The sequence below is a fragment of the Neofelis nebulosa genome, chromosome 4 (assembly GCF_028018385.1).
Source record: "Neofelis nebulosa isolate mNeoNeb1 chromosome 4, mNeoNeb1.pri, whole genome shotgun sequence".
Classification (NCBI taxonomy): domain Eukaryota; kingdom Metazoa; phylum Chordata; class Mammalia; order Carnivora; family Felidae; genus Neofelis; species Neofelis nebulosa.
Window position 1 is genome coordinate 70,436,860 of NC_080785.1, and position 20,940 is coordinate 70,457,799.

Below are 20,940 nucleotides of genomic sequence, written 5' to 3' on the forward strand. Positions count from 1 at the left end.
TCATTGCTGAACAGCTGGACAGATTAAATACTTTTGTGTTTTGTGCTAAAATCTGATCCCTATGTATTTTTTTCTCCGTTCATTTTTTTTTTTTTTTTAAAGAAATATAGAGAGCCAGTCTGACTTCTTTCTTTTACCTGATGGTCCTTTAACCTTTAAATATTTGAGTGTAACTCTTGGTTCTCTCATTGTTCTCTACTCCTCTGCTCATTTTGGAAATGACCGCAATTTTACATGTGCCCTGCCCCGTGCATACCAAATACTCTCTGTCTCACTTTTATCCCCCTGGGTTCAGATCTGGGAACCATCAGGGTCTTGGATCTACATGTATGTGTTAGGTTTTCTTTAAATAGCTTTAGAGGTGTCAGTGAAAAGCTTTGATTTTAAGTCACTCTGCCATCAATAGTAAGCCTGAATATTTATTTCAAAAGTCATTCATTCTCGTGTTAAGTATTTACAGAGTTTCTTTCTGTTGGCTCCCACAGGCCTCCTTATTTGTCTTTCTCTTCCACAGTCTCTTGCGGTTGTGAGTAGGTGAATAAGGCCAGGAGAAGAAAGCCTTTAGATTTGATTCCCCTTCTCCATGGTCTCTGCTGTTGGGAAAACAATCCTAGCACTCTGCGCACACAGAAGACTTTTTCCTTAATGAAAAAGTCTCAGAGATGTTATTGTTTTCTCATGAAAGCTGGCAATGAAAAATCTAGATAATCAAGAATAATTTAAAAGCAAACTAAATTTTTGTCTTTTCATAGTTATTAAGATTCCTGTCAGATGTATTTTGTAGTTAGATTCCTGACAGCAGCATTATTCAGGCTCCCCAGGTGGTGTGTTGGGGTGTTGGGAGCATTGTCAGTGGGCACAACTGCCTGGGTTTGCATTCCACCTTCACTGCTTCCGGTAAGACCTCAGTTTCCTCAACTGCCACGATGAAGTTCATAAATACTGCCCATCTCCTAGGGTTGCTGTGAGCAGTGAGTTTATTACTGTCAAATGCTTTAGAACAGCATCTGGTGCATAATATTTTTTTTTCAATATATGAAATTTATTGTCAAATTGGTTTCCATACAACACCCAGTGCTCATCCCAAAAGGTGCCCTCCTCAATACCCGTCACCCTCCCACCCCCCATCAACCCTCAGTTTGTTCTCAGTTTTTAAGAGTCTCTTATGCTTTGGCTCTCTCCCACTCTAACCTCTTTTTTTTCCCTACCCCTCCCCCATGGGTTTCTATTAAGTTTCTCAGGATCCACATAAGAGTGAAAACATGTGGTATCTGTCTTTCTCTGTATGGCTTATTTCACTTAGCATCACACTCTCCACTTCCATCCACGTTGCTACAAAGGGCCGTATTTCATTCTTTCTCATTGCCACGTAGTACTCCATTGTGTATATAAACCACAATTTCTTTATCCATTCATCAGTTGATGGACATTTCGGCTCTTTCCATAATTTGGCTATTGTTGAGAGTGCTGCTATAAACAAGTGCCCCTATGCATCAGCACTCCTCTATCCCTTGGGTAAATTCCTAGCAGTGCTATTGCTGGGTCATAGGGTAGGTCTATTTTTAATTTTTTGAGGAACCTCCACACTGTTTTCCAGAGTGGCTGTGGTGCATAACATATGTTCACTAAATGCTATTAACATGGTTGTAATATTGGCTGAGGTCATGGCTTCATTTCTTCACCCAGGAGAAGAAATAGTCACAACATAAACAGATGTCCTTCACAAGACAACCCACATCTTCTGTAGTCTGCTTTTAGTTTGAAGAAACACTTAGCTAAATGTTTTCACTATATCCTACTATTTAGAGAACTGTGTACAGTTAGCTTCTTGCTTTTCGTGGAATTTATGATGTCCTCAGTCTTTCAGAGCTGTTGGAAATGTATTCTAAAGTTGTTCATTAGAGTTCAGAGTGTGTTCATGTTCTGTGATCGAGGGATCCCTGCTAGTAAATGTGTAATTCCAAAGTGTAGGCACGGAAATGGGTAGTGACACCATCCTTGCTACATACAGATCACTCCCTGTTCTGCCACATGAGCATCCACCCCCACTGTGATGTCTGTTCCCCACTTTGAAATTTCGAGCAGGTTGGTCTTAGTCTAAGTTCTAAGGAAATGATGTGGCCAGGAATTCTGAGAAATGGGGTGGTCAGGGAAAGGGATGCCATTTTTGGTGTCATGGTCTGAGGATCCCTAAGACTAGTTGAGTTATAAACTAGGGGAAATGATAAATAACTGAACATACCTTCTGCCGTTGTTGAGAGTAATCTTGCCTTACAATAGCTTTAGCAGTGGGTCTGGCAATTCAAAGGAGACTGTTCATTTACTTCCAATTGAATACATACTGTGGTCATTTTTCACTACAGGGTGTTTAACAGTTGGTTTCTTCCTCCTAAATTGGAGGCACTTGTACAGAGAACCCCTTTTTGTTCAGTGGAATGTGATTTCTTCATTCAATTGGTTTTATAGACTACCTATCATTGAAGATTATGGCTGTGGTTTATTGAGTGCCTAGTATGTCTAAAGTATTCTGCCTCCACCAGGAGAGGGATGAACAGGACACAATCTCTTTTCCCTAGCAAGGTGAGGGAAACACAGGAATCTAAACAACTGATTCAAATAAGAGGAAATAAGACAAGTCTTATAATTGAGGTTCAAGCAGGGAGCCACATGATCAGATCAATTGTTTTCAGTTAAGAGACCTACTTATATTTACTTAAGTGGTGGCATTTGAGCTAAGCCTGGAGGAAGTGGTAGGATTTCAGGAACTAGAGAAAGAGGCTGCAGTCTACACCGGGAGGAGGGAGGAGTGTGGACAGAGGTAGGAGTGTGTGGAAGCACTGGAAGGGCTGAGCATGGGTACTGGAGACCAGGCTGAGAGTAGCTCCTTTCAGGGTCTTGGGTTTAGTGATGTGTGATTTCATGGTCTTTACAAGATGTCCATGTGGAGGTATACTCTGAACCGTTATGGATTCTGTTCCCACAGATAGTGGTGGGAGACTGGGATCTGAGAGTCAAGCCTTCTGAGAAATCCTTGAGACCTAGGGGAGTAGAGTAAGGAGACTTGAGGACAGAGGGCTGACAGATGCCTCCCATTTAAGTGGAAGTGGTAAGGGAAGTGGAAGGGAGGTAAGGGTCCCATAAGAGACTTTGGGCAGGGACAGGCTCGGATCAGAACTGGCAGATGCTGTGACTGAGAAGAGGCTTTTGAGTAGGATAAAAACGCTGATTCTGACTATTGTCTTTTAAAATTTTTTATTGTAGACATTTTCAAACTATACATAAGTAGAAAAGTATATTATACTGTGACCCACCATGTCCCCATTGTGCAGCTTCAGTTATTATCAATATTTTATCAAGCTTCCTTCATCTTCCTTCATCAAGCTTCCTTCATCTTCCTCTTTCAGGGGAAAGAGAAGGGAGATAGGGGACTTTTAAGCACCATCAGGCTTGTATCACTTCTGCTGAGCTTTAGTTTGCACTACGTCATAAGGACAATTTGTTTTTATACTACTCTAAGTCATTATCTAGCCAAAGTTTAAAAAAAATAGAGAATAGTAATTCTCTGTCAGCCAATTAAACTTCTTTTTGTTTAAATAATTTGAAGTCCTTGAAAACCACATCAGCAGTGCTTTTTAATTCCATAGAGATTAGATCTTAGTCTTTTTATTTTCTTTCTTTCTTTCTTTCTTTCTTTCTTTCTTTCTTTCTTTCTTTCTTTCTTTCTTTCTTTCTTTCTTTCTTTCTTTCTTTCTTTCTTTCTTTCTTTCTTTGTTTCTTTCTTAGAGAAAGGTGGGTGGAGAGGGGCAGAGAGAGGGAGAGAGAAAATCCCAAGCAAGCTCTTGACTTGGATCACAGAGCCCGATGCAGGGCTTGAACCCACGAAATGTGAGATCATGACCTGAGCCAAAATCAAGAGTCTGAGGCTGCAATGACTGAGCCACCCAGGCGCCTGGAGATAAGATCTCACTCCAAGGGCGCGTTTGGGAAACAGGCAGTGTCGTGAGGAAGATAACAAAACGTTGTCTGTGGAAGGGATGCCTCTTCTACATGGCACGTGATGCGTTTTGATGGGAGGCTGTTTATTTTGTATGTACACTTACTTCCTGTGAATAGCACTGGACATCTAAATCAAGCTTCCTGTCTTTAGATCATAGGACTTACAATAATAGTGGCAGTTTTGCCACCTCTGACCCACATACCATTCAGTTCCTAATCCTGGAGCAGGGGTCCTTATTTGGGACCTGTGGCCATCTCCGGAGACTTTTTTTTTAGTAAGCTTCATGCCCAGTGTCAGGCCCAAGACCTGAGCTGAGATCAAGACTCAGACGCATAAGCAACTGAGCCACCCAGGCGCCCCAGCCAGAGACATTTTTGACTGTCATGCTCTTGGGCGTGAAGGGGCTACCATCATTTAGAGGAAGGAGAGAGGAGAGGGATGCACAGGGCAGCTCCCCATAACAGAGGCTTAACCTGCCCCAAGTACTAGTAATGTCAAGGCTGAGAAACTATATATTAGCAGAATACCCTATTTCAGAGGAGAACCGCCCTTTTTAGTTTGGTATTACATCACATGTTTGTGTACCAGGTTACTAATAAGAATTTTTCTATCTCCTTTGGAGAGAGGTTAATGTCTTCTAGATGTTTTTCATTGGATCTCCTGTATCATCTAAGTTGGGTTTGGCCATATCTTTGGGCCTACCAAACTTCATTCCAATTTTTGTTTTCTTTGTGTCCTTGGACTCTAGCAGAGCATGGAAGTGATTTGGTTTCTCTGGGTAGGAGATTTCAGGTAGAATGCATTTTCTGAAGACATGTTCATTGGTCTGAGCAAAGTTCTCTCTTTGGAGGAAGATGATAGCTTGAAGGTGTTATTTCACAACAGGTGAGTCTTGTTAAGTCAAGATATGATCTATATTTCTTCACCCTGATTTGAAATTGAGCAGTCTTTTGTAGTAATTGAGAAACATAAATTATTCTACTTTCATTTTTTGTAGGAAATACAACTGGAGCATGCAAAGCAAGCCTTTGTGCAAAGGGACAATGCCAGGACTGGAAAAGTTACAGCCATTGACTTCCGAGACATCATGGTTACCATCCGCCCCCATGTCTTGACGCCTTTTGTAGAAGAATGTCTAGTAGCTGTAAGTTGTAACTTGACCTAATGAAGCAGTTTATTTTACCTGGCAAAAGCTCGGTAAATAAGGGATTATAAAAACAATTCTTAAAAATTATGTAGAGTTTTTCAATTCAAACTAACGTTTTCTTAATGTGATCTCATATATTATCAGACTTCCCGACAGGGTATGTTTTGGCTAGTTTTAGTGGGTAGGTTGATTTGTTACCTGGATAATATAGAATATCTCAAAGAAACGTGTGAACTGGGTTTTTAAAAAAAGGTAAAAACAACTTTATGATTTCATGTTAATTTTGCTTTATATCTCAAAGTATGTCAATATGTCATATTGTCATAGGTCATATGTCAAATGATAATCTTCACTTTTATCTATTCTCCAAGGCAAAATATTTTTTTTAAAAAATAGTGCATGCAGATGTATTTCTTTGGTCAACAGAGCAGAATCTCTAAACTTTAGATTCACTCATTCATTCACCATGTGTGTTTTGAGGCAACAGTGACACATAGGATGGGTGAGCCCCGTTCCTGTGTTGTAGCTTCCATGCCAGTGGGTGCCCAGCTCCTCTCCCTACCTCATGGACCTGGAAGGTATCCTATAACATTCTCTGCTGGAGGTTCTCAAGCCTTGGTCACAAAGCATAAGAATCACCAGGGATGCCTTCCTTTTTCTTAAAATTTTTTTTAACATTTATTTACTTTTGAGAGAGAGACAGAGCATGAGTGGGGAGAGGCAGAGAGAGAGGGAGACACAGAATTGGAAGCAGGCTTCGGGGTCTGAACTGTCAGTACAGAGCCTGACGTGGGGCTTGAACTCATGAACTGCGAGATCTGATCTGAGCTGAAGTCGGACGCTTAATCGACTGAGCCACCCAGGCGCCCCAGCGATGCTTATTAAAAGTACAGATAACTAGGGGCGCCTGGGTGGCGCAGTCGGTTAAGCGTCCGACTTCAGCCAGGTCACGATCTCGCGGTCCGTGAGTTCGAGCCCCGCGTCGGGCTCTGGGCTGATGGCTCGGAGCCTGGAGCCTGTTTCCGATTCTGTGTCTCTTTCTCTCTCTGCCCCTCCCCCGTTCATGCTCTGTCTCTCTGTCCCAAAAATAAATAAATAAAAAAAAGTTGAAAAAAAAAAAAAAATTAAAAAAAAAAAAAAGTACAGATAACTAAGTTTTCTTCAGGCCTATGGTTTTATCATCTACAGGTGCTGAGGTCCTAGAATCTAATCTCGAAAGCTTCCCAGATCATTCTGACAATCACACGGTTTTGGAAACCCTCACACTGTGGTTTGGTAGTCCCGGGGAGACTTTTGGGGTTTTTTCACCATGCTCTGGGTTTCCCACAGTGCTTACCATAGGCAGGAACTCAGGATAGCTTTTCACCTTTTTTTCCCCTGGTGCCTCTTTTTGGAGGCATGGAATTCTGACAAGGCCTTTTCCACTCTGGCACTGTGTTAATCTAACTCCCTTTCTTGCCTTCCTCCTACCCTTCGCTACTCCATTTTAAACTCTTATATCAGCTATTTTAAATGATTACTAAGTGAAGATTTATGTGGTTGTTACTTTCTAAATAAGTGCTTTCCTAATAAAAATATTTTGCCTCGTTAGGGAAGGATAGAATTTGAAACCCCAAACTGAAGTTCCATTCATAACGGACATACTATCTGTTTCCCTTGCCCCCCCTTGTGAAAAAAATACGGTTTCTTACAAATTCCGATTATCAGAATTCTGACCAGTTTTAACTCCTTTCAAAGCACGTGACATCTCATAATTTTATCGTAATACGCTTGTTTACTAGAAATCCCACCAATGTAAAGTCTGTACTTAAATGATTATTTATTGCTAGTTATAAGTAACATGACAGATCATGATATTAATGTTGGCTTGACCACTTTTCATACTGTGTTTGTGTTGGAATAATATAGCTTTACATGTATAAGCACACACACATGTGTATGTGTATGGTGTAGTTGTGCATGTCTGAGCCTCTCAGAATTGCTCATTAGATGAAATAAACAAACTTATAAAACATTTCCAATTGAAATTTGAACTCTGTAAATTACTACTGGTCCTGTTGTTATAATCCTACACATGTATTTATTTAGTGTTCCAGGACTTATGTGTGGAGAGTATAAGCTCTGGTCGTGATTAGTTGCAGTTACTTTTAAAATTCACTTATAGCTTTTTTATTTTTTTTTTTAATGTGAAAGGAAAATACTTATGGCCATTTCTTTTCAGACATGCATTCTTGATTACTTCCAAAACTAGCATTTGATATATGTACTTCAGAATCTTCTTCATTCTATAAATCTTTTGTTTATTGTTCTTCTCCCATCTCTTATTTTCCACTTATTTGAGGCTGCTGGAGGTGCTACGTCCCATCAAGTTAGTTTCTCCTATTTTAATGGATTTAATTCACTCCTTAACAACATGGAACTCATTAGAAAGATCTACAGCACTCTGGCTGGCAACAGGAAAGATGTAGAGGTGACTAAGGGTGAGTGAGAATAAGTCTGAATTTTTGCCTGCAAGTATCTTGGTATATTATTATTAGGGTGAAGAAGGCAACGGAGAGTTTATGTTATAGATTTTTCTATCCCATTGACACATCTTAACCATATGGTACATGTGTGTTCTCCATCCTTTGATCTGACAAACAAAAGTAAAACAGTCTTCAGCAGGTTTTAAATAAACTGAAGACAGTCTTTGAATGAGGGAACCATGAAAAATTTCTTAAATGTTTTCAAATCATGCTAAAACCTGAGCTAAATTTGCAGCCTCTAAAGTGGCCTTCAAAAGTACGTGAGGAATTCCATAAACTTACACTGGTGACAACCTCAGAACAAGATATCAGCGTTAATAGGATTTTTTTTCTTTTAACTGAGAAGTCCCTTAAGAATCCCACAGCATCATTAATAGAACCTCCCAGGACAGATGCAGGTGAAGCTTCATACCTGCTTCCTTGTTTTCTCGGACCTGCAATTTCAATAACATACTGTGTCATTTTTTCAAAGCCTTCAGATGAGACACAAAGCGTTTAAGGTCAATATTAGAGAAACTGTTCTGCACACTCCTTCCAGATGAATGAAAGAATTGCAAAAATTCTTACCCTATTTGGATTTACTTGAATTCTGTGATAGTAAAGTTTTGTGATGTTCACTCATTCCAGTGCCTTGAGTTAATGCTGCATTTAGTGGCTATTCCTTGTTGAATCTTTCCCTTTTAACTCTTTTTCCATACAGAGGAGTTTGTTCTGGCAGCTCAGAAATTTGGTCAGGTTACACCCATGGAAGTTGACATCTTGTTTCAGTTAGCAGATTTATATGAGCCACGGGGGTAAGTTGGCCTTTTTTTTTTTTTTTTTTTTTTTTTTTTTTCTAATTAGCTTAATAAAAGGAGGTTAGGAGTTGGGGGTGGGAGGAGGGCAGCAAACTGGGAGAAAAAGAAGCCAAATTAAAGAGGACTCCAAAATATGGGAAACAAACAAGGGAACGTTTTAAAATTCCATAACACGGATTTTAATGAACTTGTATTTTGTTGTCGCTTGTGCTTGTTTTTTTGTTCCCCTCCAGACGTATGACCTTGGCAGACATTGAACGAATTGCTCCATTGGAAGAGGGCACTCTGCCTTTCAACTTGGCTGAGGCCCAGAGGCAGGTGGGCAAAGGGAGCAGACTTGCTCCCTTATGTTTCTGTAGTAGGGCACCCCCAGACCCTTTCTATTTGGTGGTGCCTTGTTGGTGCTGGTGTCTCACCTTCCAATTTAACATCTTGCACCAACAGTCCAGACGATTTCCAAAGGCTGCAAAGAGAAATTACTTTAGAAAGGTTCTGATTAATAGACACTAGTTACTTTAGAAGATGGGGTGATTTCCTAACTGCATGCAAGTCTACCTCCCTTCCCCCCGACCCTCCCAAAATAGACAGAAGCTCTTTTCTTCTTCCCTAAATCTTGTGTTGAGAGATGTGGGACAGAAGTCCCATTTTGGTGTCGCTGTCCCGGCGAAGCGACACATTGCTCACGGCAAGCTGCCTTTGCTCCGAAGAGAGGAACTTCATCAGCTCATCGTGTAACTGCTGTGCCTTCCGTTTTTCTGAATATCAAAATGAGATAATTTTGTTTAGTCTGGAGTAATAGTTTGAAGGCTTTTAGACTTCTTTTCTCTGTGAAAGGATTCATAAGTTATGTGGAAACAATTTGAGGAATGCTAAATTTTATTTTATGGTTAACAGAAACCAATCTCTTGAAGTCATGAGAGTCAGAAACTTAAGACATGGGCCCTCCTCATTTAACTCTTGCCCTACTCTCTATAGATCAGGATTAGAGAATAAAAGCTTTCATAGCATGTGTTGTGCTTACACGATGTTTGTAAAGTAAATCCAGTCACAGACGAGCGTCATTTTAGAAAAATACCTCCTTTAAGCAAAGCCATCTCTGAATCCTATGAGACTTAACAGTTTTTGGCTTGGAGCTCTGGGTCTGTACAGAGACGCCAGTTTGACCACAATGGGTTGATGCGGGCTGCATTTTTAGGACTGGCAGGCCTTGAGCCAGCACCCCTTCTTTCAGCCCCCCCTCCCCCCCTCCCCCACGCTGAATGCACTGGCAAATTTTGTGTGCAGCATGTAACTCAAAGTGGTGGGTGTGTGCTCAGTAAATCCTAACTAGGCACCTCTGGAAAACCAGCTGGCTGTTGTTAAAAGAGGGAGCTGATTTCCCTGAGTGCAGGAGAGAGAAGTGTATAATCACGTGCAGCGGTAGAAGCAACATTGGTCTCCTCCCTTTGATTTTTAAACACTGCTTACCAGATGATTATCTCTTCGTCTCTATGTGACTGGCTGTTACAGAAATTTGGGGATTAAGAAAAAGCAGAGGTTTTTTTTTTTTTTTCTTTTTTCTTTTTTTTTTTTAAGCTTCCTTCTGTCCTCCAGCTGACAGTGGTATCCCACAATTTTTCCTTTGCCCTCTGCAACTTTTGAGAGATTTTGAGAGATTTTGGTGGGTGCTCATTGATACTGGCCATGCAAGGGTTAGACGAGATTGATGAGATTTACAGCAGGAAATGATTGGCTGCGGCTTAGAGGTGTAGAGCAATTCACAGTGGCCTTGCCTGGAATATTCTTTGCTATGTGAACACCAGTAGGCCTGACAACATTGACAGGACTCACGCAATGGAGGTCATCCATCTGGTAGGCTCTGTGCTACCATTTATCCTCAACAGAGGAGTGCAGGAATAGGAATCTTTCTTGTCTCATGAGCTTGCTACATTTCGAGCTTCAGAAAAGTTACATGAAAGTCTGGGATTTTGTTTATTTTGTCTTTTAGATGAAGAATTAGTGGTAGCTGTACATCTGCCTCCCCCACCCCCATCCATTATTTTCAAAATACTTTCACTCACTATTTTGATGCCAGAACCTTTCTGAGTATTACCTGTTTGTATCTATATAAGAAGTAGTGCCTTTCTTAGGGATGCATTTGTCAAAATGAGGGTTCTCGTGATTTCCATCTATGCAGAGATAGAACTGGAAACACCCCATGGCATTTGCAGAAGAAATGTTTTAGATTCCTGAAGATGCATATTTCTATGTAAAGCTATTTTCAGTTAAATGACTCTAAAGGAGATTCCAAGTTATCTCATTGTATTAGAATTGTGTTACATTGACAGCAGCTAAAATTCAGTGGGTTGATAGCTGGGGTTGGTAATTATTTTCATTGTTCATTTATTTTAATTATCATGACTTTTGGAAAAACAAATTTTACTGAATGTATTTATTCATTCAACAGGTATTTATTAAGCACTAACTATGTGCCACCCTCATTTGACAACTTTATATGGCATAAAATTACTTGTATTTATGTAGACAGAAAAATGCAGTGCTCTAAAATGTTTTGGCATCAAAAACACAGTAAGGATAATAAGGTCCAAAGAACAAAAAAATAACTGACTGGCCTGAAGTGTGAATTTAGAAAAAGTGGGTAAAAAAGAGGAGAAAGTAACAATTACCTGCAAGACAACCTCCTTGTTAGGTCCACTGTAAATATTTTGAGTTATCTTTGGGTATTGAGATAGCCAAAATGTTTTAATGTGTTTTTATATGCATACACATACCCACAAATAATGTTGAATAGAAATAACATATTGCACGCGGTCTTTAACATTGTTCTTAAAAGATTATGAGATATTTCAAACATTTATAAAGTTAAAAAGAATCATATCCTGAATACCTGTCTACCTGCTGTATTCTTTTTAACCTGTTTTCACTTTATAATACCTTATGAACATTTTTCTTAACATTAAGAACATTTTGCAATGACATACAATTTCATTTTAAGGCTGTAACATTTTTTAAAGTTTGTTTATTTATGTAATCTCTACACCCAGTGTGGGGCTCAAACTCATGACCCTGAGATCAAGAGTCGCATGTCTCCAACTGAGCCAGCCAGGCACCCCAAGGGTGCAACATTTTTAACTGGTCCTCTCTTACTGGACATTTAGGTTATTCTCAGAGTTTTTGCTCTTAAAACAGTGTTGCTTTTTAACATTCTGTTAGCTTGATCCTTGTTTACATACATGATTGTTTTCTAGTCTGATTTTTTATAAGTAGACTTGCGGGGTCAAAGGTTATGTACAAGAGTTTGGGTGTATATTACCAAGTTTCTCTTCAGGTTTATTCTAGATTAAATGGCAGGTTTGAGAAGCCCCATTTTTATCAACTCTTGCCAGACTGGGTGTTGCCATTAGAAAAGAAACTGTGGTGACAGATGGTAGTTAGATTTATCATGGTGAACACTTCACAGTGTACCTCAGTGTTGATTCACTGTGGTTTACACCTGAAACTAATACATTGTATGTCGACTATACTTCACTAAAATGAATAAACAAAAACCTCCCAAACCTGCCAGTTTGCTTGATGATGAATGATGTGTCATTAATGTTTTTAAGTTTGTGTCTCCTTGATCACTAATAAGAATTAAGCATTTGAAAATAGGTTTATAACATTTGAGGGGGGTACATAGTGGTTTTCATTTTGTTCAAATTTGATTTTCAGCACTAACAGCAGTAATAGCTTTTCCTTAATTAGAACAACAGAATCTAACCCTACCTTCCTCTTTGATGTTTCAGTTCGTGTCCTGAATTTGGAACCCGGTGGGCAATTTAAAAAAATCATATGTGCTGATTTCTGTTCTGTCCTTCTTTCTGTCTCCTGTCTCCCCTCCCTGATTCCCATGTGTGCAAAGAAGAAGGCTTCCGTCGACTCATCCCGACCAGTTGTCCTGCAGATTGCAGAGTCGGCCTACAGGTTTGGTCTGGGTTCCATTGCTGGAGGTTAGTCATGGATGAGTGCAAATTTTTCACTTTTATTATGCCTCTGATATTTTTTTCTCTGATTTCCACCTTGCAGTATTAAAGGACAAAGCCTTCTTTGGTCTTTCCAAGCCAGTTACCTGTCTTCACCCCTGAGATGGAACAAGAGCAAAGGGAACTTCCCCCCATACCTGCATGTGATCAGGGACTTCGAAGTGGCTTTTTCTCTTACTTATCTCTTAGCATCTACTATAGGCTTTTTAAAGATGGGTGAATAATAAGGTTAGGCTGTAGGTAATGCATAGGTAAAACTTTGAACTGTCTATGACATCATTTTATCAGAGACACTTGAATGAAAATCCACAATTGTTTATTAGGAAAATGAGTACAGTTTTAAAATCCGTACATGCAGAATTTGTTTCTTTCCTCGATCAGGCTTCTCTTTGATGTTAACCACCTTCCCCTTTCCTCTGACTGACCTTTCTTCCTTCTGAAATACTGGTTTTATTTGATTTTAGCTGTCGGAGCCACTGCCGTGTATCCCATCGATCTTGTAAAAACTCGAATGCAGAACCAACGATCAACGGGCTCTTTTGTGGGAGAACTTATGTATAAAAACAGCTTTGACTGTTTTAAGAAAGTGCTACGCTATGAAGGCTTCTTTGGACTGTATAGAGGTTAGTGCCATGTGCTGAATTCATGTAAGGTGAAATAGTAGCCGAAGGTTTGGTTTTCCATCTGTGTGCCTGAAAAGTATTAGGGAGACTGCATTACAGTGGAAATGCAGCAGATTCTCAATTATCCATGCTAATGGGAGTAGGCTGGAGGCATCTAGGGCATGGCTAATCAAAACAGCCCATAATCTGAAAGCCATTTATATTGCTCTGTAGTATATTTTATTTCTTAAAATAATTATTTTTTATAAATATCTTCAGTGGGTTTTTTAAAAGGCTTATATTGTTTGTCTTCTTGAAAGAATTCCACTCACCACCTAAGAGGGAAAGGCATCTTGGGGACAGGACTGAGCCTACTTGGGATTAATGGTTGTCCTTGAATATACCACATAAAAGTCTGTCAAGCGGATAACCAGGGGTTCAGTGGAGCCCTCATTTACTGCCTCTTAGTTAAAGTTGCCCCTTCCTTCCTCTGACTCTGTACCCAGTGGAGTTGATTCACACGCCACTCTAACAGGGGGTCCTGTCCCGCTTCATCTAAGCCCTGTCCTTCAATCATCTAAGGTTCATGAAGCAATGAGAACAGTAGTGAGATGTAAGTCATCACTAATAGAAAAGATCCCACAGGTCCTGACTACCCTTCCATTGGCATTGGCCTAAAGAGGCTTGACTTGGCTTCCCCACCTCTCTGTATTGCCTTAGACAAAGAGAAAAGAAGAATTTTGCATCAGCTAGAATACAGTATTGCAGGGCGGTTCCAGCTGAGCCACTTTGCCATTTGGCAACTGCGCTACTGGCGGGGTCTTCCCTGCCTTCCAATGCTTGCTGTAGAAGAAAACAGTATTTAGTACTCTGCAGAGACAGACCTTGAAACTGGCAGTCATGTAGACCTGGGCCTGTAGGCCTCTTCTGCCATCTGCTGACTCTAGTCTTCATCTTAAGCACCCAAGTTTAAAAAAAAAACAAAGACCCCTCTTGAAATCTCTCCCCTTAGAAACTAAGAGGTTTTAAACTCCAGAGAAGGTCCGTTTTGCAGGTTCTATTGTGTAGGTAGATAACTCCCATCAAAGGCCTTTTGATCTTTTCTCTGCCCTCTTTCCCTCACCCCTGCCTCTTCTTACAATTGAGAAGGTCTTTGACCCCAGGTGATTGATGATGACCCTTACAGGGTCACTGCCTTCCATTTGAAATACTTTTCTCTCCTGGTGACAACAAACCTCACAGATGAAATGTCTCCCAAGTAGTACAAGGTTAATGTCACAGTGCCACCTTACCTGTCCGTGTGGATTTTCTGCCTGGAGACATTTGAGCCTCAAGCCAGAAGGAGGACCGAACCTTGTCTGTTGCTTCACAAACTACTTTTATGGCCTGCTCTTGGTATTGGATTTAAATGTCAAGAGTGCCTTTAGGATTGTGAGAAATACTTTTTGTCCTGCTGAATTTCTTTAATATGCTTGTGTTGACCTGGTTTGATTTAACATTGAGTCCCTTCTCTTTCCTCTTTGACCAATGTGACAAATCTTGATTCTTGGTTGCATCTGGATTTTCTTCCTTGACCTATTCTTTTAACCCCATAGACAGAACAGCTTAAAGCATACCTGAGTACTGGCTACTGGGCTAATAATACAGGCTATCCCACAAACCTCTTGCTATTTCAGTGATTACATCTGTAAGATGAGGGGGACTGGTTTTAACTCTTAAGGGAAGGGGAGTCAGCCTGCCTACTAGAGACGGAGGTTCACTTTGAAAACCAAAGAGGCAGTCCTTACCTTTTTCCTGGTTTAGAAATTTAAGCCATTTATCTCACCTGTTTTGGGTGCCTGAACCCTAATGGGTTCTCTATCAGAGGATGCTAAATAAATAGACTGTGAGTCTGAGAGTACTTCTGGGAGTCATCTGTATTTATTTCCTCTGTTTTCTAGTAAATAATTATAAAGCAACAGATCTACTGTAAAACCTTGTTTGGCTTTGTTCTGTAGTTTGGATCTTGAGAGCAAATAGATGATTGGCAGTTCAGGTTTAAAAAAAAATGACTTATAATCTTGCTTTCTAAAAATGACCTGTTCCTCTTATTGACTGGTTGGGGACCACTTCTTCTTAGTGCCTTACACATAATCATTAATTAATAATAATTGTGTGTAACTGCTTATTTGTAAATGCTGGGCGAGAGAGAGCAGATGAAAATGGGAATCTGTCAGTACTAGCAGAAATTATAATGGAAACAACAAAGACCTGATGTATTCCTGGGAATCGGTATTATAACCCGTGTGTACCAAGTCAAGATAGAACACAGCCTACATGAGATTCTTTGACTATAAATTTCTTATTAAATGTAATTTTACTGTTTACAAATTTTATTCTAGGGCACCTGGGTGGCTCAGTTGGGTTAAGCATCCAACTTCAGGTCAGGTTGTGATCTCGTGGTTTGTGAGTTCGAGCCCCACATTGGGCTCTGTGCTGACAGCTCAGAGCCTGGAGCCTGCTTCAGATTCTGTGTCTCCCTCTCTCTCTCTCTGCCCCTCCCACACTTGGACTCTGTCTCTCTCTGTCTCTCAAAAGTGAATAAATGTAAAAAAAAAAAAAAAAAAGTTAAAAATTTTATTCTAGGGGAAAATTAAATTTCAATTTTGGGAATTTAAAATCGCCTCTGATAACGCTTCATCCAGCAGGAATGAGAAGGTGTCAGAGGACCTCTTGGATTTATAAACATGTTTTGAAATATCAAGTCTATTTTTTCCTATTATGGAATTTTGCTTAATGTGTAATTTTTCTGCATCAATACATATATAATTGCTAATATTTCCTGAATAGTATAATTTGGGAATGTTGCATAAGTAAGGTCTCTCCCCCTATTTTAAAATTATCTTTATGCATATTTCTGAAAAAAGTTGACAGTTAAGCTTGAAAGAAGGTGCTTGCAGGGTGTATCTAATAGAAGGTTAATAAGCATCTCTCTCCCTCTCTTTTTTCCTTTTCTTTCCATAACAAGAATCCAGCTCTCTAAAGGGACACTGTTTTTGTACTGAGAAGTAATTCCTTGTGGGACTAAGTAATTCCTTAGTTCTTTCTAAGGAACTCTTGAGCACACTCCACCGCAGGTTGTTTTTCACTTTCCTCTCTCTGGCAGTCACCAGCATCTGCATGCGGTCCTGGAGGTTGTCCAGTGGTGAACAGGGAGTGAACTGGGATCACTGCCCCGGCGTCCAAAGGTGACTGATAATGCAGCTGTGGGGAGTGTCAGCAACCGCAGCAACTGTCCTCAGTGGACATGGTGCTGTCCCGTGCCCCACCCCCACCCCTGAGAGCCACGAGTGATTTTTAGTGTTGGGGTTTCTTCCGTATGACTATCCATGTCTCTCTGCAGCTCCCTGTCCCCTTGTCTCCAGGAGTTTCTTATTTGGTGTGTGTTGTTGGGGGGGGGGGGGGGGCAGGTCAGCAAGGATCCCCTTGGAAATCCTATAAGACTGACTCTACAGACCTCCTCTATTATGTAGACTACTTTCTTTACAAGAAAATGATCGAGGGGCGCCTGGGTGGCGCAGTCGGTTAAGCGTCCGACTTCAGCCAGGTCACGATCTCGCGGTCTGTGAGTTCGAGCCCCGCGTCAGGCTCTGGGCTGATGGCTCGGAGCCTGGAGCCTGTTTCCGATTCTGTGTCTCCCTCTCTCTCTGCCCCTCCCCCGTTCATGCTCTGTCTCTCTCTGTCCCAAAAATAAAAAAAAAAAAAAAAAAAAAAGAAAATGATCGATATTCCAAGGTTTTTCTATAATATTTGAAAATCAGACCCTCCAGGGTGAGTCTGTCTGTATGGAGGGAAATAACACCCAAGATAATCCAGATCTCCCTGAAGTGCTTATAAAAGTCTTCCTGTGTTTCCTCCCCACTCTGCAGCTTGATTTCATGCTCTCAGGTGTTTAAAATCCTTAATGAATTACCTCACAGTTCGTTTGGGTTGAATGAACCACGTGACCAATGAGTCAGTTATTAGCCTGCTGTGGACTTGGCATATTAAAGAGAAACAACTGTGAGACACCTGGGTGGCTCAGTCAGTTAAGTGTCCGACCTCAGCTCGGGTCATGATCTTGTGGTTCACGAGTTGTAGTCCTGTTTCAGTTTCTGTGCTGACAGCTCAGAGCTGGGAGCCTCCTTCAGATTCTGATTCTCCCTCTTTCTCTCTGCTCCTCCCCAGCTCACTCTCTCTCTCTTTCTCTCAAAAATAAATACAAACATTTAAAAAAAAATAAAGAGGAAACAATTTATTGGGTAACCATCCCCAAATAAATGCTCTTGCCGGTCCAGGAATAACTGATTTCTGCCTTTAAACTTTGCTATACTCTCCTCCCTCAGATGTTTCAGGTAAAGAGATGAGCAGCCTTAGAAATTGGGAAATCCTTGGGGGAGGACCTTTGGGGAGAATGACAGATTCAAGAGAAATCAGAATCTATGAGAAATACTTCTTTTTTTTTTAATTTTTTTTTTTAACATTTTATTTTTTTTTCAACGTTTTTTTTTATTTATTTTTGGGACAGAGAGAGACAGAGCATGAACGGGGGAGGGGCAGAGAGAGAGAGAGGGAGACACAGAATCGGAAACAGGCTCCAGGCTCCGAGCCATCAGCCCAGAGCCTGACGCGGGGCTCGAACTCACGGACCGCGAGATCGTGACCTGGCTGAAGTCGGACGCTTAACCGACTGCGCCACCCAGGCGCCCCTTTTTTTTAATTTTTTTTAATGTTTATTTATTTTTGAGAGAGACAGAAACAGGATGTGAGTGAGTTGGGGCAGAGAGAGAGGGAGGCACAGAATCTGAAGCAGGCTCCAGCTGTCAGCACAGAGCCTGATGCCGGGCTCGAACTCACGAGTTGTGAGATCATGACCTGAGTCGGAGTTGGATGCTCAACCGACTGAGCCACCAAGGCGCCCCAATGAGAAATACTTCTTAAAGGAAGGTTTTTGTTTTTGTTTCTGTTGGTGAAAAGAGCTATAAAGAAAACCTGCCAGAAAGAGAAATTCGATCATTTTATGAATTAAACTTAATTTGGAGCACTACTTAATCTGTGAGGTAACTGGCAAAATAAAAAAAAAAAAATTTAATTAGACTACTGATTGTTGCAAAGTCTTAAATGGGTCTATTTCAAGTTGTCTGTGTAGTGCAAAAGCCAGTCGCCTTCCATCCTGGAATGTTCTCAAGGTGACATCTAGAGGATATTGTGATGATATCTCAGGAAGTTATTGATATGTTTGCATTCTGGAAGGAAGTTTTATCAAACAGCTAATTTAAGTGAGGCCTCTTGTGGTTAATGTCTCTACAGAAGGGAGTACCCAAATTACATGGGTCCATGGTGAAATTCCTTCTTGCGTAATTCTTGTGTATAAAAATAAATTTAAAAAAAATTCTAGCACCCAAATAATGGATTCGAGTTTCTACAACTGTTTTGCATAACTTAAGAACGCATGTGTTTTGGAACCAGCTACAGGGAGTCCTTGAACTGCGCCAGTCATGGGTGTCTGTCCACATCCAGCAGAGCTTCTAATGAGCACAAACTAGATTGGTTTGAACCTTATTTTTTTCAGGTAGTTTTTGCACATTTCAATTTAGGGTAATAAGGTTTTGAAAGGATCAGAAGGCAGATATTTGCTTCTAGGAAACTGTAAGCTTGGATAATCACATCTGCAGAAATCTACAGTGAGCCAACTGTACTGAGCACAGGGTGTTAACGTAGGAGGCAGAAAGAGCACAAAGTCAGACCAAGGTGGGTGGGTGTGTTGTCAGAGGCCTGACAGGGCCAGATGAGAACAGCAGCGAGCTTAGAAACTTGGGAAAGACAGGGGCGCCTGGATGGCGCAGTCGGTTAAGCGTCCGACTTCAGCCAGGTCACGATCTCGCGGTCCGTGAGTTCGAGCCCCGCGTCGGGCTCTGGGCTGGTGGCTCGGAGCCTGGAGCCTGTTTCCGATTCTGTGTCTCCCTCTCTCTCTGCCCCTCCCCCGTTCATGCTCTGTCTCTCTCTGTCCCAAAAATAAATAAAAAACGTTGAAAAAAAATTAAAAAAAAAAAAAAAAAAAAGAAACTTGGGAAAGATGATGAAAAGATTGAAGGAAACGAAGCCCAGCAAAGAAAAGGTTGAGTGAGGTAGCTCCAGGCCTCTAGGATGGTAATTTATAACCAGCTGCTGCCACTGCTGAGGCTGAAGCAAGGGGAGCGGATGAAACCTCGGCAGCAAGGAATTAGTTGAGCTGGAAGGAAAGATAAGCAGGAGTTGCCGTGTACCAACCATAGTGAAAAACTGAAGGAGGGGGATATGACCTTTCTTCCCAATGATCTTCACTTCTAGGAAACCAGCCCCGGAAACAGAGGAGGAGTCAAAGGAACTGAATCCTTCCTAGACTATAATCAGTATCATTCGTTCACATTTTGACAGTCTCTCAAAGGCAATCTGAGCCATGGCTGAGATAGCAGATGGTTCTTGACATGTGCAGTAAAACACATAACCCGGACGAGCAATCATTTACATCTGAACATCTGCACCATGCCCCACTCCCCCTGCCATTTCCCCAGCTCGACTGCACAGTCGAGGGTGGGGTTGGGGTGGTTCCCCAAGAGCCCGCTGCAGACCTGGAGTGAGCCCAATGCTCTGAAAGGGGATAGCCGAGGTTGAGGGGGGTGGGGTGGAAGCGCCTCATGCCTCAGGGCAATATGAGTCAAAGGTGGACAGACAAGCGGTTGGAGGGGGAGGGAGGAAAGAAAGCTTGAACAAGTGAAGAGAGAAGGCCATGGAACTAGGAGCAGGAATAAAAGCTGTGAGACTGGGTGCACAGAGTGCTGATAGGTCCAGAATGAAGGGTAATCTGTTGTTGAAAGCAAGGAGGGGCTGTTTGGGAAGATGAGGGCAAGTGTGGTGGCCCCTGCGGGGAGGTCAGGAGGGTAAGAACGTAACATCAGAGGGATTTCCTCCTGGTTGAAACTAGATAACACAAGAAAGTGCTTCACGTGCCTTTTGCCAGAGGAGCAGGGATGGTGTATGCCCTGATCTCCCCTACCGAACTCTGCTGTTCGGCTCTGCCCCACATGCCTTCTACCCTGTTGGACATGCTCTGCAGTACCTGCGTCCAAGCTGGGCTTGTTTTTGTCTGACCTGAGACAGAGATGCTGCATCGGTGATGGAGATTCTTCCTTGTTGTGACCCCTTGGTGTCTGTGCCCCCGCCCGTCTCCTCCAGCCTGGTCTTTTGGGATAGCTACTGCATGGTGGTAACCCTTCTCCGTGGACTGTCCGCCTGGCTCCCGACCTGCTTGCTGCGCCACCTGAGCCCAGTCCACAGTGCGTTCTCGACTCTGACTCGTTCACCAGGTTGTAACCTGCCACTTGGCCCTGCTGTTCGGTGCCTTCAGTGTTTTAAAGAGCCTCGTATTCAGGACCCAGGAGGGGTGGGTGGAGGGATGATGTGGATGCCCACCATACATCCACCCTCCTTCTGTTGTGTGAAAGGGCCAGTCCATGCACGGTGCTAGCCCAGTGCCAGGCGGGACCCAGAGAAATGTCTTGGAACAGTCTGGGCCAGAAGAAAAGCCTTTACAGAGCAAAGGAGAAAATTGGAGCAGTAAGTCTACCAGAGTGAGCAGGGAAAAGCAGAGCACATGGGGGCTTGAGTGCGGTGGTGGAGCTGAATTCAGCTGAGTGCTGCTGCACAGTCACCAAATTCTTAGTGACTTGGGACGAGATGCTTAGCCTCCCTAGATGCCAGTTTCCGTGAAGGAAGAGGATAGTGATGATGGTGATGTTGATGAAGATAAGAACAGACTGCAACAAAAATCACTTCTGTGGTACTTCCTGTGT

The 20,940-nt window shown here is 41.8% G+C and overlaps 1 protein-coding gene across 6 annotated transcripts in view; it reads left to right on the top strand.

Moving 5' to 3' along the window:
* SLC25A13 (solute carrier family 25 member 13) overlaps nt 1-20,940 on the top strand; it is a 185,744-nt gene that overhangs the window by 102,950 nt on the left and 61,854 nt on the right. For all 6 annotated transcript variants that reach the window (XM_058725014.1, XM_058725013.1, XM_058725016.1 and 3 more), the window contains 6 exons: nt 4,995-5,141; nt 7,486-7,624; nt 8,370-8,463; nt 8,700-8,784; nt 12,371-12,455; nt 12,953-13,111. In XM_058725014.1, coding sequence (XP_058580997.1) covers nt 4,995-5,141; nt 7,486-7,624; nt 8,370-8,463; nt 8,700-8,784; nt 12,371-12,455; nt 12,953-13,111 — 709 coding nt within the window. The remainder of the gene's footprint in view (nt 1-4,994; nt 5,142-7,485; nt 7,625-8,369; nt 8,464-8,699; nt 8,785-12,370; nt 12,456-12,952; nt 13,112-20,940) is intronic.